This window comes from Sparus aurata, chromosome 20 (assembly GCF_900880675.1).
Source record: "Sparus aurata chromosome 20, fSpaAur1.1, whole genome shotgun sequence".
Classification (NCBI taxonomy): Eukaryota; Metazoa; Chordata; class Actinopteri; order Spariformes; family Sparidae; genus Sparus; species Sparus aurata.
The window spans coordinates 23815648-23839816 of record NC_044206.1 but is presented as its reverse complement, the minus strand read 5'-3'; the positions used below and the strand labels follow the sequence as shown (position 1 = coordinate 23839816).

The window sequence follows — 24169 nt, the reverse complement described above, 5'->3', positions numbered from 1 at the left end:
CTGGGAGAAGCTTGTGTAAACAATTTAATCCAATTTCATCTTTTGCGTCACATTTCGCCCACAATGTTTATAAAATGCACGTCAGCTGTGAGAATAATGTGATTTTCCTGACAAATATAAAAGCTTCAGGGCAGAAAGTTTTTATCCAGCAGGGCTCTGTCACAAGTTCATGAGCATTCTTGTAATAGTCAGCAGCTGACAGATAACAAGATCATTGTAGCTGACTTAAATTGAGTGAGACTGATAACAACCATGAAGTCAAATGTCAATTTTGCTCTGAAAGGAGGCCTGGCGTCCTGAAGTCTAAAATGAATTACATAACATCTAAATACTGAGCACTGGGAAAAGTTGATCTACTGAATGTCTTCAACGCGACACCTTGAGCTTTCCACAGAACACATTCATTGTCGGAGTGCAGTCGAGGGAAGAGATGGCGATATAATATACTGTCGGAGATTTCAAGCTGTACAAAATTAATTCATCTGTGCAAATCAAGTTTTTGGCTGGACGAAAGCCTCGAGAAGGCACATTTTTACGCCATAGACCCTGGAAACCCTGGGGAGGCAGTTAAGAGAGGGGAGGTCGTTCCATTGGCTCGGCAATAACCCAAAACTTATTAGATTCAAATAAGAGCGACTGTGCTGTTACGAAATGAACACTCCGAACTCTCCCAAGTGTTGCTTTTGGCTGGGATTATCTGCCACATCAAAGGCCTCGTTCCTCTGAGCGGGAGCTTTATGAGGACTGAGTGACAGTAATGCATGTGAAGGAACAAAAGGTTTCATGTGGCTCCGTAACACAGTTACAGCATATTAATAGTTATTTCACCTGACTGAGTGGGGAAGGGGGACGTACAGGTCGGTCTGTGAGCCTCACAGAGAGACGGTTTTTGATTAGGCTGTCTGCATGCAGCGCTCACCATATTAACTTCAATTTAAGACCTTTTAAACACCATAAAAACTTAAATTCAAGACTCGATCATGCCAGAAATACTTAACAGAAAACCAGTAGGGACAATAAGATACGTGAATGTATTGACATCTACTGTACATATATATAACTTCTGTCAGGAAGTCCCAGCTGTACAACGACGATTGCTATTAATTCAATCAATCAATTTACATGAGCCAGATGCAAATAGGTTGCAGATAATGGATGAACACTTCCAGGGAAATTGACCTGGAATCAGTCGACAGCCTCAGGCACGGTCACAACAACCACCCTCTCAGGTAGTAGTCACGACTGGCTCTTCTGGACCAGTTGTTCAGAAACCGGGGGTGTCTCAGGCCGAGTTTGCCAAGAAAGATTTTTATGTTCTCGTTTACAATCAGCTCCTGGAGCGGGCCATTTGTGGTTTGAAAGCAAAAGAAACCAACCACAGGATTTTATGACAGCAAATATTTGATTTTAAAAGGCTAAACTACTAATACAGGAGGCGATCCAATGTTAATATCTACAGCAGGCAAGAAAGAAATACCTAGAAAGCCTCTTGGAAGCCTTTTCAAGCCCTTCAGATACCCTGTTCATTAGGGTGAGTGATACCCACAGTAATTTTCATAATAAAAACACATTTAAGGATTGACCTTGAAACTGTATCTGTGGGGAGGACTGAGGTTCACCCAACCAGCAGAAAGTGGCTCTCTGGTGGGAAGCTTTTACCGTGAAACGACTTCGGGAACTGTTGAGTTTGCTTTAAAAAGCAGATTAACACTCTGCCTTTATTACAGCTCTGATGGCACAGCAAAGATAACCACCATTAAACAGTGAGATGCAAAACTCAAACCTCCAGCGACAAAACAACATCGAGAGCAACATTAAGCAGGTGCTACAGAACGGCTGGATCGATAGTAATAATAACGTAATGTTTGTGCTCCCGAGCAGGGCTGAACAATCGGGAGGCGGCTCAGGAATCAAAAAGGAAAAACTCCACAGTACAGCACGACCAAAGCATGGAGCTCACAGCAGGAGGTAAAGCTATTCAAGCAGCAGAACTGATGAGCTGGTTGGCATCTATTTTTAAGCATAAAACTGCTTTTAATGGATTGAAAATGCATTTCATCTGCTGAGCCGCATGTTACTGCTTCCTAAAAATACACTTGCCGAACAAGTGACCACCTTCTGTGCGCTGACAGGCAGATGCGTCATTGTTTGTGGCTGGCATCAGAAAACACACTCACCGCTGCTGCGACTCTTGCGGTTGGCCTTCCCTCCCGTCAGCAACATCTTCAAGCTGTTCCTAAACATGACTGCAGCAGATGCCCTGGACTAGACTACAGAAAGAATCTGTTGGGGAGAGAAGAGAGGATAAATATTAATGTTTCTGGGAGCACTTGGAGTGTGACCAACTGTCTGCTGTGAGATCTCGCTGACACTGTTAACGATGTAATTTAAGAGTTAAACGCTTTATTAGATGTATCAGAGCAACGCAACAAACAAGCATGTCAAGGCCGAGGAAGAAAGAAGAACCTTTGATGGGATTCTGAAATGCGGGAAATCCTTTTCATGTGAATGTGTGACGTTATGTGGGTCCAAGAATCAACTCAGAATACAAGAGGGTGCCAATTAACTTCTACTTTTTATCAAAAAATTATATTAAATGAAACTGAGGCAGTAACATCTGTTGTTTTTGGTTGTTGGTAAAGGTAGCCATTAGGCTGATTGAGGACCTCAGAGTCACTTTGACATATGACCTGGAGGAAGCCAGGGATTAAACCACAACCCCTGCAGTTAACGCTCAACCCGCTCCACCTGCTGAACCACCGCAGACCAGTTCTGTGTTTGACTGCATCCTTATTATCTATACATATCAACTGGGCTGACAGAATTCAGTCAGCTTACCAACATTCATAAGAAGCACTGTAAGGCTACAAAACCTCACCGCATTCCTGATTGTGACCTGAGCCTTTCGAGGATGCTCCTTTCATACCCGACCGTGATACTGTCACCTGATACCAATGAACCTGTTCAGCTGTTTAGTGTTCCTAACGGGTCTTTCTGCATCATTCCACAATGTTCACAGTCTTCTGTCGCTCCTGTCCGAACTGCTGAATTCAGAGTAAGCAATCAATAAGTTGTTGAGCTATACGATTTTAGCTCGCGACGAGGCAGATGGGGAGCTTGTGCCAAAGAAGAACGATCTTTAACGCAATAATGAGTTCAATGGTTCACAAACAGAAATTCATAGTCTATTTAAAGTCTGGCTTTAAAGATCCTAATTTAGTGATTTGCAATTAAATAGACTGTGAAATTAGTTCCAGGCCTGATCGCCCGTTCTGAGTTTGTGGTGAATAAACACACATTTTCTGTGAGGAGACATTTCCTTCACCTTTAGCAGGTCAAGGCCATATCCAACACACAGCATGTAGAGCAGACGTTTGGCACAGATCATATAAACAATGTACTGAACAGTATCGTAAAACTACTGGTGATAGAGGGAGGGCTCTCAGTACAAAAAAGGAGCTGCACAGCTGATAGATAGCACCATAAACCATAAGATCATCTTCATTTCTTGACAGCAGCTTGCTCCATCCTGCTAATTCCTCTCCTCCGACCCCCCCTCCATACACATATCTCTGCTGTGAGTAGCTAAAAAGCACGGCAGCAGATGTTCTCCATTAGATGGGAGTGACTCAGCAAAGCCCCACAGACGAGCTCCAGCTGAGGAGCCAGCTTTGGACCCAAACAATTAAAAAAAAAAACCCTCAAAGAGGAGGACATGGAAAAGCTCTCAGAAAGCCCTCGTCTCCCCTCCCCCACATAAAACCATGCTTTACCAATGTTTTTCACAATCCCCTCCTGACCTTGCGAGGGGTCTAAAAGGCTTGCAGGATCATTAGACTACAGACACTGCGAGGGACACCGGGGGAACTGGTCATGATGATGAAGCAGAGATGACATTATGGTCAGGTGGGATCATGAAACTGAGCCATGAAACACACATATTTGTGGCTCTGTTTTCTTTTTTTTTGAGAGTGAATCTTAGGTCACACTTTAAGATTAAGCCCAAATGAATTAGTAGAGCCCGGGTTAAGACTAACCTAAACTGTGATGAGGTTGGACCTTTGAACTCCAGCCCCAGAGAACACTTTTGTTTGATTTCATCAGGCTCTGTCTGTCGGGCCTTCTGTAGTATTAAGTCGTCCGCAGAAGGTCTCAACAAGATTGAAAAATGGAGTGCAGTCCTGGCAGTTGCCAATTTGGAGTTTAGCTCAAGTGTGTGGAAAAAGAGAAAGAACTGAAGGAGAAGTCAATTTGAGCAACAACAAATATACCAGGGGGAAAGAGAGGGGAGCGACTGTAGCTGCCAAAATGAGACCAGGCCCAGACTCAAATCACTTCAGATGCTTTTTCGGAGATGCCTCCAGCTGTGTTTGTTATTTGTTTCTAAAGAAGGTGTGTGGTGATACTTTTTCATCAGTGACCATTTCCAATTTTTTCTAAATGTGTATGTTTTCTTGTTTTGCAAAATGCTGACGCACAGACAGGAAACACCAATGCAAATGTCTTCCTCAACGAGGCACCACACGGATAAGAAACAGCAATCATCCAGCCAGACAATCATTCTGGTTTCCGATACCCCACATCCATCTGATCGAGCCATTATCAGGCTCAAATCATGAAGTTTAATCTCAGCCCTCAAAATATAATGAATTGACTCCTGTAGGACATGCCGTTCCGAAGAAAGTACATGCAGTATCATCACAATTAAAGTGATAGTCTAATTTCTGTCCAATTTAATGACCTTCCTACAATAACTACATTTCTTTCTTGCCACTGACTGGTGAGCTGGAGAAGTAATATCTGGCTATCAGAGTCAGTGACGGAGGATCGTGATGTCTGATATGATTGTGCATCCAATAACACTTTTGACAGCAGTAACCATTCCTCTCCCCCCAGTCGATAACAGCGCCAGTAAATGTCCCCATCAAGGCCAATGCAGATGAGGGTTATGGCAGTGTTTTATCTTCTGATGTAGGCTCAGACTTACCAGCTCAGTTTGATAATTCCACCCGCTCATATAAAACACGTCTCAACCGCTCTGATTCAGAGGGATCACTGACGATACATACGGATATTTTTGACCTCATTTGCCATGCGGAGCAGTGTCGCCCTGCCATTGTAACAGCCTTCCCTAAATAAAAAATGAGCCCTGATGTGAATCAGTAGGACCTAAAAGAGGAGACTGACATTTGTCTGTGTAACTTTTGGCCCAGATCCTGATACAACTATTCTCTGGTGAAATGAAGAGTATCTGAAACTGTAAGCCTCCTACAGGGCTGTCTATTATAAACGTATTATCAGCTCCTGATACGATTGTTTCGGCAACTTAGTGGAGTTAACTGATGCTACGGGCAAACACACCCACAAAAGACATGACAATTCTCTAATTTAGGGAATTTTGCCCATTTTGCTAGATTACATTTGCCACAAAGGGCCAAAAAATGATATGTGGGGTTTTATAAATCATAGAACAAAGCAGCGCCATGGCTGCTTGTCTTGCATTAACAAAGGACTGATCATGCTGCAAATGCTAAAGGTTCATTTGCAACTGTATTCCCATGCAGGGGGGCACAATACATACTATCTACACGATAATGCAAAATGTATATCATCAGCTATTCAATGATAATGATAATATACTTAAATGTATTTAGCACTTTTCAAATACAAAGTTTGAAGTGATGCCGCCCATCTTAGTGCTTGGCTGCACTATCCTGAAGATCGAAGAGGCACTGAGTCCGGCTCTCCAATCAAGACAATCAGCACAATCAAGTGCAGTTTCATCAGATAAGTTATATTGTGCTGTATATTCTCAGCCATGTCGTCAGCGGGTGTGACTGTAGTTTGCTGGGAACAGCACACAGCTGAGTCTGTAGATCAGTTTAAATTCAGTTACTGCTGTCTGGAATAGACTCTCATTTCAACAACCCCAATTCCAAACTAGAATTATCGCCTTGCGGTTTTATGCCACAGCACACCAGTCAATTTGCTGTTCCTGAGCTGAGTGTTGAATAATGGCCAGAACTTTTTTATTTTTATTTTTTTGCAGAAAATGATGCTGTCACAGAGCAGTTGACCTTTGACATTAAAAACGTGAAAAGTCTTTACTTATAAACCTATGATACATTTGCGTACATTTCTTTGCCATACTTGTAAAATGTGTTTTGGGACGTCACAGTGACTCGAATTCACGTTGATAATTGACATTTGTGCAAAATTTGAGGAGATTCATGCAACCTAAATCTAATTGATTATAACAGAAATACAACCTTCTTGAGATATCACTTTCACAACATTGGGACAGACGGACGAACAACCCAAAAACATAATGCTTCGGACCACAAACATCACCAGTGCGAAGGTTATAAAATATTGGGAAACTGTTAAGAACATAAATAAGATCGGCTGCAATGATTTGCAGATCATCATTGTTGAGGTTTCATGTATTTATTTTGGTCTGTTTCTTTTATCTAGAGTCAGGCAGACCTTGCTACAAATGAGTTAGGAGTCATCTTTTGATAGTTTAAGAATCCTCATAATACTTTTATTGCACCACCTCTGAAATTATCTTGACTGTAAATGTATCTGTGATGAGCGAGAAAAGCTCTCGGCTCAACAGTCAACTTCAATTGGATTTACCAGCACCTCAGCCGTGGGAGAGAACGAGTTAAAGCCAGCTTAATCACAGCAATCATTACAGCTGCTTCATGATACAGTGACACAAGTGATCCCTACACCTACCAGAGGGAGAGATGAAAAGCATTAGTCACATCAAAAGCAGCAGAGCTTGTTCAAGGTGGCTGAGCGGTGACACACAAGCCACGAATGGCTACATTGTGGTGTGGACTGACTGGAACAGTCCAGATTTCTTTCACAATCCAAGCATATTTATTAGGATTTTCACACTATTAATTACCTTCAACAAAAAATAAAGTACTGAGAACATACTGTTAAATAAACACTGTGATGAGCAGAGGTTCTCTTCATTCTGCCTGAAATCTATTCATTGGTATGAATCATGCACCCTCCCATGACAAGATGTCGACAGTGGTAAGAGAGCATGAGGTGGCAACAGGTCACATCTATTGGCATGCGCGCTCATCTCCTATGATACCGGCAGGGCCGTGCAGGGGCACCTATGAAAGTATCTCTGCAGCTCACCGCGACTTCACCTCAGCATAAAATATGAGCGGGGAGTAGCTTATTATGTCTGGTCTGGTTAGCCTGGAGGCCAGAAGGCATTCTGGGATTATAATACTAAATCAAAATCTTAAAAAGCCTCAAGTCTCTTAGAACATATTGTAGCTCCAGCTCTCCACAGTGTTGCTAAAGTAGTGTGTCCACAGGTATCACGCTCTTACATTAAATGCTTTATAAGAGCTTTTTAAGATATTCTTTTTACCTAATTTAACACTGGTGTTTCTGAATAAATCATGTGTTTCTTGTTTAAGCACAGCAGGTAAGGAAAGATGTAAGTAGTCCATATTTAGTTCTGTGCAGAGGTAGATTTTATGTCAGAATATGGTTATTAGAGTCAGTTAGAGGAGTGAGTCAACATTTTGCCAACAGGTAGAAAAGCAAAACGACAGTATTAGCATTTGGTACAGAGCTAGGTTTAAATATTTGTAATGTCAGAAACTCTCTGGCAGAGAAGCGTGACTCATTTTTATTAATGATGAATTCGTTAAAATGTTTGTGAATATGGTCAGAATTCGAAGGCAGATCCAAAAACGCAGGGGGCAGCTTATCATCAAAGGAACCGACAACTGCTGCTGTTGGCTAGCTAGCTAGCCTCCGTTAGCTTTTGAGCTCAGGGCTCAGTTAGCTGTGAGACCTCAGATCACAGTGGGAGTCACCACAGGTGACAGGGCTCAGCTCATCTGGATTTGGCAGCCTGATGTGAGAAGGAACACAGCTGGATGCAAAACTGGGACAGTAAGGAGGTGATTTACAAGATTTTTACATCAGGGACGAGAACACACAGCAGGGAGCGGCATGAAGTGGGAGAGTTGAACATCAGAAGAGGGCGTGTAGAGCTGGAATAGTTTCACATCTTTCTCTGTGAATAGAGGATGATGAAACAAGAGGTGATTGCGGAAAGACAAACACAGACTGTTTTGGTGAGTTTATTTAGTTTATGTCAACTTTGAATGAATTATCTTACAAATATGCTTCTTTAAGGCCTAAGATTTATACATTTGAATTTATAACATGCAGACACCCTGACTGAAATTGGGCTCGAAATATTGTCTTCACAAAGCACTAAATGCTTGGACTGGGAGACAAAATCCTCAATATCAATAAGCAATCAAGCTGTAGGGATGTCTATCGGTACTTTGACGAAATAACACAATGAGAATTTTGATCAATAATCATAAGTAATGTGGATATGAAGCCTCAGAGGGTAAAGGTAAGTAATAGAAGAAGAAGAACAGTCAAGATACAAAGACAGAAAATACATAGTCTCATACCATGATGATATAATATCCATATATTGCCCTGCCCTTCCTAAAAAGGCTGGGGATGAAATACAGAGGCCTCCACAGTCTAGCCCAATAAATCTGTTTGAATATGTATAGCAGGGAGCTAACCAGGCAAGGCTGTAGCCGTTTACTAACTGCCAGAGCAGAAAATAGGGAGAGATGTTGCTGTCTGTTTCTAGAGGAGGCAATCAATGTATGAAATCTTAGAGGACAGGATACTGAGTAGGCACACACACATACAGACTCGCAGGTCGCCATAGAGAGACAGCCACGCACATATAAATGTACCCGTATACACAGCTGAAGCAATGTTTCATCTGAGGGTGTAAGCACACACATCTCTCATTCCCACTCTCTCTGACCCTGTGTACCGGCCTTTGTGAAGGGAAGCCAAGAAGCAGCATGCTCTCACAGCTAATGTGCGTAAGCGGATGCAGCCCATCTCAGGCTCTTCCACAGCTCGGGCATAATGCTCCTCCAGTGTGTTAAAAACCACTTAAAGGCACATTCACCAGACCCTGCGCGATGAGCGGCTTTCATCTGGTCACCCGGAAAAAGCAGCACACTTGTTTGTTCTGACAAAAAATGAAACACAGACACGGCTTGGTTTCATTTGTAAGCTCACCCAGGCTGAATTAACAGCCTCGAACGTGCCTTTTGAGCTAGACAGATACCTGCATTTAAACTGCATTAGTCATTAAAATATGTTGGTTTAGCTTCAAACCGCGCTCGAAGAACTGCTTCATCACGGCATGATGTTAAGGAATATTAGAGGATTAGCTTCGGTCTCCTTGTGCAGCTCTTGTAGAATGAATTAAAATTTTAATCACTAAGCCCCATCTAAATTTTTAAACATAAAAGAAATCCAGCTGGCAGCAGGTGCAGACGTCCCCCCTCAGAGGCTTAAGTCGGGACTGAGAACCGCCGCGACCCTCCATTAATTATAGAGCTTATTTACAATCAATAAAGTATCCTTTAATGGGGCCAGCCAAGGCAAAGGCCAGTGTTGCAGGGCATCCAATAGGATTTATCTCGTGTTACCCCTGGCCTTCAAATTAAAACTCATCTGAGAGGAAACCACACAGACACAATCATAAAATTAGAGAGGACTCACGTTTGCCCCAGGGAGTGCTCTTACTGTGATTATAACACAGATTGAGATGGAGGAAATTGGGCTTCTTGAACAAGGCAATATGCCCAATGATGGTGAATGTCTACAGGGACGTTTCAGGGTAAAATCTAATTTCTCTCAAAGATATAATAAGAATCTGTCTTATTATATTGGTCAACCATGAAAGAAATACAGCTCAATATTGCTGGTGAAAGGAGAATCCCTGGGAGGCCAAAGAACAATGGAGCATCAACAGCTTCAGAGTGACAAATGGACTTTGCCTGGAGGTACAACCATTTCTTGGAGGAGTTACGGTAGAACTGGGCGTTCTGACTGGGAACTAGGATATCAAATATTAAAGGAACAGTGCGATGAGTTTTGTGTGTTTGGCACATTAGTCAAAAATGTGTCTACAAAACAACTTTTTCTTATATACATTTGTTGACAGTGGATCAGTCTGAAATATGTCAGGGAGTTTTATGCAGTCTGTGGGAGAAACGGAACAAGAAGGAGCTGTTAGATGAAGCGCTGCAGGCGACAGGCTGCACACCACCAACTCCTTTTTACTAATTGATGTTGCCAAATAGGCGCTTTTGATTTTCGCTTTGAGAACAAATCTTCCACCATCATCTTGTCAGTCAACTGTCCGTACTCCCTTCATGTTTTAAATGATCTGTAATTGTAGCGTCCGTCGTCCGACTGAGTATTTCATGTAAGAAAGCAAGTTATGTAATCAGTGTCCGTGTAACACTGGAACACCAACTACAATGGCAATGCCAGGATGGAGCCATTTTATCTTCTTAAATTTTTTACATTTAAAAGTCTCAGTGCTGCAACTCTCTTCTACTGTGAAGCTCAGGAAATGCTTTGTGGACTATGAAACTTCCCCTGCCTTTCCATCGACATGGGGTTGAGGAGATGATTTATTCATTTACATTTTTGGATGATCTGTTCCTTTAATCAAACAAAACAGTCTCAGATAAAGCATTGTATCTTATATTGTGTGTGTGTAGTGTCAGAGCATCTTAAACCATCGGTCCAAATGAAGCGAAGTCATTCTCAATCCATTGGTTTGCTTCACTTGCTTCTACACACCGTCTTCCTACAGGGTGAGCAGAGTGGCAGATGGACCTGTTCATTAAAACAAAATCCTGCTGCAGAGGTGCATCTCTAAACAAGGCACACAACATATTCTCGCTCAAAAGGGGAAACGCACGACTCTGGAGCTGGAGCCTCCTCCCTCATCTTACCAGCAGCAGACGCCCTGCAGCATCAGACCGGGATAAATCACACGCCCATCTGCAGGTTGAGGATGACCGGGGGAGCACAGTTCCATAAATCACACTGATATCAATAAGGGGAAGTGTCAGGCTCCAGCTCACAAGGTGAGAGTCGCACAGGGCAATGCAGAAACCACTTAAGGTTGCTGGTAACAAAGTTTCACTCCTGGCCCTCGCTAGATTATTTATTAATCTAGATTAATGCCCCTGCACTCACTGCTTTGCAGGGGAAGGTGGTGATATCTGTATCACGATGCACCATATAACGGTACGATCAGTCACTGATGATGGCATGGTGGCCTAGATTGCCATCTAAAAGCTCCTCGTCTTTTCATTTCTACATGAAACATAAGGTAAGTTCAAATCACACTTTAGAGCTGTGTCACATAAAAAATACAAGAGTTTCAGAAGGTAGAAAATTGACCTGATGTTGTCTCTGCAGAAAACGAATTGAACATCTGCGACTACTGTTTCTGCTTTGCAACTCTACAATGGTGAATACTGCTCAGATTGAATGTGTTGTCACGAACTCAAAACTAGTTACTCATCTACTCTCCACTGACACATGAGCTGTAGGCTTCATGTCTGCACGGCATCTGCGACCTCAAGCCTCAGGAGTTCAATGCTGAAGAGCAGATATACCATTTGGCACAGGTTTTAGGTTTCCAAAGTGACACGTTCACATAAATATAATTTCATCTCTGTGCTGACCTTTCGAAGTAATGTTACAGAACGAGGGCCAACAAGAGTGGGTGTCCTCCTGAGCAGTTTCGATCCCGGGAACTTTTCCCTGGAAGCTTTGAAGGAACTCAGTGTGTTTCTACTCTATAGACCAGGGTCAGAACAAACATGGTCGGCTTAGAGATGCGATTAAATGGCTGAAATTTGAAGTCAAGCAGAAGTTAAAAGATCAGTTTTTGCAGAAGTGGCATTATGAACTCCAGAGCATGTCATCATGGGATCTATACTGTGAGTTTAAAGGGGAGTTTAAGCTTGAAGAGTATGTTCTTTGTGAGAATTGGCAGTTTTCTCAGGCTATTTGTAATCTCAGTGTTTCTAATAACAGGAAGATATAAAGTTCTAGAAGGGAATAAAAGATTTGGTGAATTATGTGATGACATTAACTAAGTTGTCTGAAACAGGGAACATTCTTTTGTTTTCTTATTCCCCTTTGTTGAAATGCCAAGGCCTGCATATGTCATTCCTTTCTTGATCTTTCACGACAAGATTTGTAATCATTTGATGCTAAATTCATATTATCCCGTTCATTTCTGCTTAGTCATGTTTTTAGCCACAAATTGAATCTTAATGCAAACAGATGTAGAGGGTTCTCTGTACAATTTACAGTATCTTTTGTCTCAGAATCTCTTTTATATGCTCTAAAATTAGTTTTGTAGCTGAAATATGAATCGATATTGATTCAAATCGAATTTGGACATTGTAAATTGGGTTCAAATCAATTTGGGAAGCTCTAGTGAAAATGCAGAGAACAACAGACCTTTAAGCTCCTTGAAAAGTAGTTCATGAGACTAACACCTTGGGGTTTTTTGGGTGGAAACTTGTCTTTTCATCACCCTCTGTTTAAGGCCACACTGTTTGGGCAAAGTTGGGCTTAATGTGTTTATTCTCCAGCAAACAGTCACGGCTCACATAAAGCCAAGTGAATTATCCTGTGCTTTGGTTGTGTCATGTCCCTGTGGGGAAACAGAAGTCCTCCTACACAGGCCAACTGGCAAACACTCTCATTACCAGATCTGTGCCCAGTTTATACCAGCTCGGACCTCTCTCACCCTCCCGTTCAAATCTATTCAAAAGGAAGCGACTGAAACAGTGTGTCAACTTTTATCAGAGGAGAAGCCAAATGAAAGAGGACATAATTCATTGGGTTTTATTTTCCCCCTGTTTGTTTTAGGGGATGTCTGGGCAAGACCAAATAATGGGATGAAAAACTGTGAGCCATGTAGGCAGGTGTAGAAAATTCCCCTTGCCAGACCGAGGAGGGAAATAAATCATCTAAATGCACAAAACCCGTTTAGTCCCTCGGAGCTGCAAGACCACAGTATTTTTTAAAGTTCAGCTGCATGTCTTCTTTCCTAATCTCTCCAGCGGCAGACAGTGCAGGAGCCGGCATTTGTTAGTGATTAATGAAAAGGCGTTTTTCCGCTCGCAGACACCAAAATGACATCGGCAGGCGAGCTCTGATTTTAATATGTTGTGAGAGTGTTCGGTCGTTGCTGTGAACAATAACACAAGAGCGTATGGATGAGCAGCAGTGAATGTGAAGCATAAATCTCTCCCAAGTCTTGCCACAGAGCAGGTAGAGGGAGGGAGAGATACCGGAGGAGGGATGAGCTGCTCAGCAAATTCCTAACTGTGATGTTTTGGAACTATTCTACCCTCAATAAATCTCTTCAAACTTCACAATTTTAACAACAAATGAAGCTAGACGATGATGTGAAAGGTCAAACACTGAGAGAAGGATGGTTAGATGAGACGGCTCGATTAATCCCTCTGACTGCTGCTTCCACTCCTCTTCCTCATCCTGCCTCTTCATTCAGAGACCTCACTGCTACACCTGCTGGCCATTTGGAAGTGCTGCCGCACCATCTGCATTGACACGCCGTGCAGAGGTGCCAGGACTCCTATTAACAAATTGATTCATCTAAACCTAATCTAAATAATAGCCTCTCATCTTCGCTGCTGACAAATGACACTGACATGTCCATCATCTAGTCAGCAGAATACACAGTAAATCTGTTTTTTGCATAAATCCTCTCCGAGGCCCCCATTTGTATGCCTCCGGAGCCTTATTCCTGCTCGAACAAATAGACCGGAGCCTCGGGAAGAAGAATGGTTCGATGTTTGACAGGCAGCTTAAAGGGGCGAGTAGAGTCATGACACGAGGGAGGGAGAAGGTCATCCTGCAGGAAGGCCAGTAAAGGCAGGTAATCAACGTTGGTACAGGGGCACATTTGCATTGAGATGGATGTATTTAAAATCAGCTGGTGTGTCTACTCCAGGCAGGCGCTGAAATGAAATTCTTTGAATTAAATCGCCTGATCCTGGACTTCTATACTTCTTTGCCTTGTGGCATTTGTGGCCTCGTAGCTGCATCTCATATTTTATTCGCTGCAATCAGACTACAAGAGACAACAGAGCTACAGGGTGAATAAATGATAATCGCTGTGAAGTTAAGTTGCATGCAAAACGGGATCTCAAATTAAATACAATGCCTTGAAGAAGTATATTACCTCTGATGTCTTGGTGTATTGTTTTACAACACTAAATCACAGTAAATTTAATTAAGCTTAATTTGACACTGATAAACGGTTAAGGTTGGCATATGGGGCACGAAATCTGCACATATCATTGCAGATTTTAATAATAACTGGCACTGTTAATCAGTGGGAAGCCTGCGAGGGGTCGCATCCTTGTCGCTGTAGAAGTGACTTCTGGAGGTTGGTTAGGGTGGTGTGATCTGAGAGGGAAATCAGCTGCTCCTGTTTGCCCTTAAAGTTACTGCAGTTACATTGTTATTACAAACTTCCTGTATCCATTTCAAATTAAAAGCCCTCTGGCGTTTCAGTAGAAAGGAACCCTTAATATCTTAACAAGTCTTTCATTGAAACATTATCAGGAACAGGTCTCCAGTTTCACACAGCTCATGTCTTATTTCATTTTTCATTAGGATGTTCAAATTATGAAGACAGGTTAAGTTCAATTGTTGTTGAAAATGAAAACACAACATGTCGCAGTTGCACTGATGGACTGCAGTGCTGCTAAACATTCATTCAAGGTCTCTCTTTTAAGTTCCTCTTAGGAGCAGCTAAGGGTCATGACACACCTAGTGGTGAAATTTGGTATTACTGGTTTGTTTTGGTCTTAGGCCCAAAGCACAGATATGTCTAAGTTTGTATGTACCATAGGCTATTTACTCTATATCCATTTGTACCAAACGTGCCTTTTAGTGACGGTTTCAGTATATTATAATAGTATAATAAGACAATAAGACAAAAATAATCAAAAGTATTGCTCCAAGCCCCATGGTGACGGAGTTAACTTCAGAAGTGTGAAAGTAGTTTGGTTACAAAAGATCAGGGGTATAACAAACCAAAGTTATATCTCGTAAATAAAGGAACACTGGTGCAATAAAACAAATGTATTTCACCACCACAAGCAGAAAAGCACCCAGCTGAGTACAAGGAAAGCTCAAAATCCCACAAAGAAATGCTCAACAGCTACTGTGAGCCAGTAAGTAAAAAATATTTTTCAGTATTTTGTCATCATTGAAAATATCTTTATCGCAAAAAATACCCTGAAATAGCATGATGTTATCTTTGCTCCATATAGTTCATCCCTACTGCCCCTAAATGTCCAGTCCTACTGTATCAACCAGGTTCTGCTACTGAAGATAAAAACATGCTCGGTAACTAAAACACAAAATCAGCTGACATGATGAGGACGTTGAGCTGGGTCCTGTTTTATTACCTAACATGAGTCAGTTGTAATACCTTTATTATTCCCAAATGAAGGTATTTAATCAAGTTTCTTACACTCACTGGGCATACAAAGGAGAAAACAAATCTCATTATCTAAATCAAGAACATCTAGTATTTTGAGGACCTGCAATGATCATCACTGCATCCAGTGTGATTTGGTGTTGTAAAAGAAAAAACAGAAACTTAAGAAGGTGTGACTGCTTTTTTCCCTGTAAGCCCTCTGAATGAAAGCATAAAACGGCTGTGATAACTTCTCAGAACATCCTCACACATCTTGTCCTGGCACTGCTCTCGCAGGGATCCGATGCCAGCCTGAAGCTGGTTTCACACAGAATTGTAACTCCTTCGCTCCGCGCTGTCATGACATAACCAGCCCTCAGATGGGTCGATCTGGCCACTTCAAGGGAAGAGCTAAACAACCAGCTAGCACAAGCTACCCACTTGCTCTAATTTCTTGCCGATGTGTGTATCCCAGTAACATTCATTTCCTTAAAATGCTTGACACACAGTACTTAGCCAGAGGCCTGCTGAGGGATTGTAGTAAGTTTGTATCTCTGAGCAGCAGAGCCAGATAGAGTGCTGGACTTCCTTGCCTGAGGCTATTGTGTATCAAGTGCAGCAGAGTGGCTGATAGGCTTAGCATGGCTTCTAAGTGGAGTAAAGCCACGGGGGTACTCCTGGGTTGCTTTCCTTCAAGCTGGCAGAGTTACTAAAGTCTTCATCTGAAATGAACTTGAACCAACTTAACCGGGCACTGGAGCAGACGCATGGGATGATATCTAACCCTGCGTACATACAGCCGAGGTGCACGGACTGCAGACTGCAACTCAAAGTGTAAGCCAAGTCAAGCCAAGTCAATTCAAAATCTCAGCTGCTTTAAATTGCACTGCTGCTCGCAGCCAGATAATAATAAGTGTGTCATATTTTACTTATCACACTTGCCAATCATTGACAGTTGGATGCTTCAGCTTGCAACAAATAAGTAGATTGGATGATGGAAATGGTATCAATGAAATCTAGATCGAGATTCTCACTCTTGTCAATATTGATGATATCAGCCGACCATTATATCAGCTCTTCTGTCCCGCCCCCGCTCCATATCATTGTCCCAAGCGTTAAATACATATTGCAAAAAATGAGAGCGCACTGGCCGATTATTGACATTAGAATACTTTACCTCTCTTATATTAATTTTGCCATCGGCCATTGGCACCAACATCGCCCAAAAATCAGTAAAATCAGTCAAGCTCTAATTTAAGCAGCAACATTTTCAAGTGGCACTATGAAGTCTTGGAGAATAAATTCAAACGCTAAAGTTATTATTTACAATATTAATAAGGTAATAATACAAACTCATAAATATGTTTTATTTCCATAAGTGAATAAACAAGCTGTTCTCAGAGGAAAATAAGGTCCCAGAACACTGTTTGGAGTTAAAAGGTGGCAGGGTCCGCCACATATAAACAACTTAAAGCAGTATGAGGTTGTGTTGTCCTCTAAGGTCAGTTTGTTTACTCTGTCATGAAAAAGAAGAGTGTTTGTTTATTTAGTTTGTTTAGTTTGTGAAGATCTTTCTCTTCTGATAATTATTTCTGTCCCAACACTACATCCTTCACATTTAACAAAAACACATTAATAGATGAAATATAAAATAAATGATCACCTGAACACAATGGTGCTGATTAAGTGAAATGACGCGGTTCAGTGGGTCAAGACTGATTTGAGTCCAGATGTTAAGAGACATCCAGACATCCTGTGATACTCAGCACCACCTCAGAGACACACATGACTTCTGAAACCGCCCACATACACAGCAGACATACATGTGGTGGACCCTGCCAATTATTTTGTGGACCAAGTGCCTGGCAGGGGTCCATTACGAAGGCGCTCTCTCCTGGGCAGCCTGCCTCTATAAAGTTCAGTAATGAAACCCAACCGTAACTCACATGGTCACCTAGTATTCTGATCTGCAGCCCACCAGTTTTCGAAGACTTTATTGGTCGTTTGCGGGAAGGGAGATGTAAGAGAAGACCACCACACACAACTTTTTCAATGTCAGCGGGCACTGATATGAAATTCATTCATGATGATGTGTTTAAGCTCCTGCTGATCAGTGTAGCCAAAACAGATGGTGATGGTAATTTTATATCACCTGCAGTTGACCTATAGTATAAACTCCACTGGCTGCTGCACGGCCAAAAATCCTGACTAATTAATTAAATATGCATGCTTTGGATGGACTTGATTATTTTTCTTTCCTAATTCCATCCGCTCTAAATATCCTTCCCCACAGTCTCCTGTTTTTGCTCTGTTTACACTCGGTGTAGACAGAATGTGTCAGCCATACACACACCACCTCAAGAGGCCAAAAGCACCTAGCTCTTCTCTTTTGCTGATGTTGGCAAGGCCGGGCTCAGCCTGCTAATGTCCGTGGCATGAGGCCTGACGAAAGGCAAACTCATCTGTCGCTTGTGACCTTCAGGGAAGAGGAAGGACTGGAGGGGATCCTGCATGTTTGCATCTACATAATATCTCCTCACCCGGAGAACCAGCCTGTATTTGCCACTTAATCATCTTCTATCTGATTGGCAGGTTCACATGGCTTCATCTTGCACACACATACAGACACATGGCCTCTTGAAGATATGCTTCAGACAGCAGACACTATCACCCAAGAGAGGATGGGGTGTAATAAGAAGACACTGTTTTGTATAAGTGAAATTAATCAGGACGAGACAGAGTGAAGATGCCCTTTCTTTCATGTGTAGCTCATTAATTTTTCTCCGCGCAGCCTCATCAACCAAACACTCCGGATTACTCAGAATAACAAAAGACAAATAATTGCAATGCGACATGAAAACAATCAAAGTCATTTAATGGAATGACTCAAGATAAGTATCTTTCAATTAAAAGCCACTAAAACGCACTGCTGCTAAAGTGAAAACAGTATGGATGATTGCCAACATCTGTTTGAGAGACTTAAAGGAGCAGTTCGCCCACAGATGAAAATTCAGTCAGTATCTTCTAGACCTCGTGCAAATGGAAAGTCAGGCGAAGTTTTGTTGTCCACAAACAATTCTGGAGCTTTACCACAAAACAGCGGTGCAGCATTCTCCGAAACAAATGAAGTAGATGGGGACTGGATGGGGCCATCTGGCTAAAGATACAGAAGTATCTGCTGCCGTACCGCGAGACTACAGAGCAGATTCCTCTTCCTCTCAGGCTGTGAGCCTCCTGAACTCATCCTCAACACTCTACTGTCTAAAATAGATGTAGACTTTTATTTAGATTTTGTCATAATGCAAGGTACAAGATGAATTTATTGTGAAATAATGTAAAACATCTCAATAGAATAAAAGGATGAAGTGATGACATTTTATACCCAAAAGATCAACTTCAGTGTAAATTTAATGTTCAGCAAAAAATGTCCTGTCCATTACTCAGTACCACAGCTCAGGAGAAATGGTTTATGGACTACGAAACCTCACATGACTTATCACTGGCAAAGGCCAGAGCAGATTATGATTCTTTCAGTTTGGTTGAACTGTTCCTTTAATGGCATCCTAGGGCTATCACCATGCTTGTGTGCTTGTGTGTACTGTTTGACTATGGGAGTCACTCTGTGCCTGAGCCACGTGATCCACACACGGTGCGGTGGCGGCTGGAATCTGAGAGACTTTTATTGCTGGTCATCAAATGGCTATCAGAGGGGTCAGTGGTCAGCTAACACGCTAATTGGGTCTTGTTTTTTTTTCCGCGGTCTCGTCTGCGCTTTCAATCAAACGTCAGTCCAGTCAGCCTGACAGCAGTCTGGTGGTGGGCTGAACTGGAAGAGCAAGTAATTTAAGATGTTTTCTCTCCTGCCCACGCTCCCTTCTATCCTTTAATACCGTCCGCTCGGATCCAGATTCATAGCCACAAATAGCAACCCTGAAGGTATCATTGCCCTTGTGATGCACTCCAATATGTTCTGTTCATTGTGGTATTGTATTGCTGAAAATAACAGTGAGTCTGGTCTGAAAAGTATATTTATAAAGCTCGAGACGCATGTCAGAAGCAAGAATCTAAGGCACACATTCCATTTCTAATGACAAAGCTGAACTTATTTGTAGACCCGAATCCTTTTTTTTTTTTCCTTTCCACATGACTGATTACATTAAAAAAAAACAGTAGTACAGTACATTCCTGGAACCTGTCAGAGCCTCTTTTTCAGCGTTAAGTAATTTGCAGCCTAAAGGCATACGCACCTCACGTGGAAACTGTCTGAGGCTGAGATGAAAGGAAATTAGAGAGGTGCTGCTAATTCACAGTGGACAATGAAGCTTCTCCACAGAGTGGATGTGAACATCATGGATGTGTAGATGGTAATATAGGACAGGAGCGATGCATAATTCATTGGGAAACAAATTCATTTCCTATATCAGTCTGTGTGCCTCTGCTTCAATGGAAAAAAACATTTATATCCATGCTGGTGTAATTCACAGACTTATTTCCCCAGACGTGAACGAAACTGTCAACATTCACTTTTCACAATTGGACCTGCATTTCGGTCTTATTTATGAGCGGGCAGGCCAGGCTAAGGGTAGAAACTAATTTGGTCAGCACCAAATGTCAGTAGGTGAACCTTTCTGTTACACCTGAACTACTCCACCTCCTCTCCCTGCCTGTTTGGATGGATCGCAGTACCCTATTGATCTGTTCTGTTCTTGTCCTGTGGTTTTGAAACCGTACCCAGCCTCTGAATGTCTGATGACTCTCTGTACCTTTGGGATTGGCACGGTACATGGACTTCTTGTGGGTTTTCTTGACGTCAGCATCATAAATAGAAAGCATCAACACATTCGAACCTAATCGTCGTGTTTCTCTCCCCATAATCTGACAGTATAATTTAGTTTGTCTATGAATGACATCAGTGCATTGCATCAGCAAACTTGACTTGGAGTTTAATAATTACAAATTACTTTAAGCATCTTTTTTCTAAAAGAACTAAACTAAACTGAAGAAACTAAAGAAGTTTATATCTGAAATATATGTGAAAGGCCAAAATCAGAAAAAAAACAAAAAAACATATTTAAATCCACAAGGTTTAGATATTCATTTGGATCTGCATCAGATCATACGCCTTCATATCCACCTAAATATTATAAATAAAAATTGAAAAATTGAAATAAATATTTATTTTCATCAAGATCCATGCATTATTCCCTGGAAAATCAACAAAAATCTACCCAGAAAAGTACCCAGATTTACACAAAAGATAATGAGGTCTATTCTGGGCCGAGACCCATCCGCCATCCAAGTTTCATGTAAATCTGTTCTGTAGTTTTTGTGAAATCCTGCTGACAAACCAACTAAGAACATAATCTCCTTGGCGGAGGTAATTAATGTCAAATCCTCACAAATTTCCCCCTGGACGGAGAGGATTGACCTGAAATGAATCAAACTTAAAGATCAAGCCACGCTTTGTGAACCTACATGACGTGAGCCAAAACGATTAGTCCATTAATCAATTTGTCTACTGACCGAAGATAATCTGAAGTTTGAGTCACTGACATAAAAGCTAAATATTATCTAGTTCTTGCTTCTCAATATTGAATGTTTGCTGCTTTTCTTTATTAGATGCGATTAGATTAATGTAATATCTTACTGAATATCTTTTTATGTCTTTAACTGTTATTTGTGGTATATGTTGTCTTGGGTTCTGGGAAACTGTAATTGGCATTTTTGACTTTTTCCAAACGATTAATCGAGGAAACAATTGGCAGATTAATCAATAAGGAGAATAGCTGCACCTCTAAACAAATCAGGGACCACCCATGAATTCCCAGTGGCGTCACTCAACAATTTGCTCCCCTGCAAAGCACCGTTGCTCGCTGGCAACTCTTTTTGTTTTGTAATGCATTAGATTTTGGGGGAGGGGAGGCAGCTGTTAGCGGGGCCCAGCTGTCAATGACGGCTGGCAGAGATGAGAGGGGAGGAGTCGATTTTGAACAAACCTGTGCATGCATGGTCCCACAGGAGCATCACTTTAAAGAACTCCCTGAAAAGCCCAGATGATAGCCGGATGTCTCTGTTTACCTCTGCGTCTGCTGCGTATTTGTAATCTCATGCACACATTAATTATGCTAAATACTGTGATGAAGATGAAGAAACCATGGCTGACTGGGCAGAATGAAGCTCAACATGGAATGTCTTAATAATTTGCAATTTACTGTTGATGGTTACGGAAAAAAAAATTTCCCCACTACATACCTCAACAAGTCAATTCAGAAGAGATGCCCACAAGCTGTTGTGGTCTTGTTGCACTAAGTCCAAACACAGCACAACAAATTACAGAGGAGATATTGAGGTGAGGTGAGGTTAGGCCAGGGATCATAATAGATTATGATTTGTAGCCTGCAAACTGCCACACTGGACTTAATCTGGCAGGGTTTTGGAGAGAAGTGGTTTAAAAAAAGAGTCCCAATTTTGACAGGAAGGAAATTAATTCACAGCACTTTTGCTGGGCCGTATATCTTCTTCTACCCCCACTATTATTATGCATGGAGTGAAACGAGAAAGAATTGTGAATTGTTTCTTTTTCATGCTGTTCACGCGGTGTGACTTCTCAAAACCATACATTAGCACAGACTGACTTCTGGGCCTTTCATTTCCTGTGCTGGACGCTGGCTAGTACATTCTGGACTTTGCAAGCCATTAGAGAGACCACTGGAAGCTATTATGCTTAATAACATTGCTTTAAGATGGGCAGCTGAGGTCTGTAGTTAGATTGAAGGCTTTTAGTTGTACAAGACCAGATTTTTCTGAAGAAATTACTTCGGAAAATATTCTCTGCCAAGCAATTCAGTCATTAACAACATATATTCATAACTCGACTGAGGAGACAAACACAGAACTCTTCTTTTGACAAATGGTATAAAAGCCTCCTGGAGCTCTTTCATGTGCAGCTTCCAATATTTCCCCCTGACAGAGAGATTTCTCTGCTCAAAGCCGAAGCAGCAGCCTCCAATCTCAAGCCGACGAGTCCAGAGCTGACCGACGTGTCCAGCTTCAAAGCCACCAGCCAGACATGCTTAAATGAGCTGCATGACAATAAGACTCACTTGTAGCTGTAAGCAAACAAGCCAGAAGACACTGAAGAACAGGGGGTCCTCAACTGCTATTGTCCAAGGGCCAGCATTAGCTTGATATTGTTTAATATTTATGCTTTCTTAGAAAATTAATCTCATTTTTATTGTCAGTGTGAACATACTCCTAAAAACTAGGGATATTATAATTATAACAAGATGTTTAACATGATGGGGAGGCGGTCAATACAGAACTCACTTGTTCAACTTCCAATGAATGAGCCGTTATCTCGACAAAAAGCTCCTCAGAATCTTTTAGTCTTTTTGGTTGTACTACGGATTACAGACATGTTGGGTCGTTGGGTGGGGAACTACCTACACCGCTAACTAAGCTAACTAGCTAAATTCAGCAACATTTAGCCGATACTGCATTGATAAGCTGCCCCCTGACTTGTTTAGAGCAGGGATTTCTAGATAATGCACCCTTAATATTTGAGATGTAAGATACAGTAGTGAATAAAACGAACAACTCAGTTGGTTGGTTGTGTTCCAAATCAACATGATGATGCTACAAGTCAGGTTGAGGTTTTCCTAGATGCGCGTGCTATACATCTTGGATCCCACCTCTCAGCATTCAGGCTGGAGGAACTCGTCCGGAGCACAATCCCTCACTGGCTTCCCGCTAAACTCCCAACAGCGTTAGCTGGAATGCATGACTAAGACAGATGTAGTCCTACCGGGAATTGAGGCCAGGTCTCTGTGGGTGAGAGTTTTTTGCCTGTGTGTCACAAGAGTTCCCAGCCAATTCTGTCTGAGTGTTTCATATAAGACAAGACAGAAGTACCTGAACTGCATGTCTCAGTCTTTATCCATCTTCAAAAAAATGTAGATCGAAATCTGGGGCTTCTGTTTTATGTCTAAGAAAACCTTAAAATGAGCATCCTACCTGCATCGTGTCCCTGGTACATTCCAGCTACTTGAGAAAATAAACTCTTGTTTAATCTCCTTTAAATCTTTGGCAGATTTGTGACTACAAGTCCCAACAGAGAGCAAATAGAAACCAGCCTACCTACCACCATACAAGGATGACTAAAAGACTAAAGGAACAAGATCAAGCCAGGGAGGACAGCTCCCCCACAACTCAAACAGAATTTATCGTGCCTGTAAATTGGTTTTCGTCACAACTGGCTGTCAGTGTTGGCGTTTGTGGGTTTCGGCATGTCAGATTTGACACAGCTCCCCTTCAGTAGCTGTGGGCTGCAGCTAGCCGCCCACACATCCCACAGGGGAGAGGCCGTCTTCTTCTGATCCCCTTCTACAACTTGACAACGCTGATCACCCTCATCATCGTCCCCTCCAGCACTCAGCCGAGATTTACAGCCTGAAGCAGCCGATTGGTCAGAGCGTGACTAATACTATGAGAAGAGAGCCTATAAATGCGGTCGACTTACACGAGGCATGTAGAAAATAGTGACTACAGCTTCTCCACATTGAAAAATACACCGAAAACCACCTCCACCACCCAAAACTTCCAGAGGGGAACGCCATCACATTTGATGACACGCACAATTGGAGGAGTAGAATCCATCTTTTTTTTTTATGTGCCTGGAGATGCTGTCATGTTTCTGCATCTTTGCACCAGTGATCAACACAAGAGCTGACCTGTCAATCACAGACTGACAGATCAAGGCCGCATGCCAAAAGGGACAAGGCACTTGTGCATGTTTGA

At 42.0% G+C, this 24169-nt stretch overlaps 1 protein-coding gene across 7 annotated transcripts in view; it reads right to left on the bottom strand.

Annotated features, from left to right (window-relative positions):
• tanc2b (tetratricopeptide repeat, ankyrin repeat and coiled-coil containing 2b) overlaps positions 1-24169 on the bottom strand; it is a 157975-nt gene that overhangs the window by 112740 nt on the left and 21066 nt on the right. For 6 of the 7 annotated variants that reach the window (XM_030399505.1, XM_030399494.1, XM_030399497.1 and 3 more), the window contains exon 3: positions 2178-2283. In XM_030399505.1, coding sequence (XP_030255365.1) covers positions 2178-2244 — 67 coding nt within the window. In that variant the 5' untranslated portion in view covers positions 2245-2283. Of the gene's footprint in view, positions 1-2177; positions 2284-24169 lie in introns of those variants that run through there. The other variant, XM_030399496.1, reaches the window with a different exon arrangement.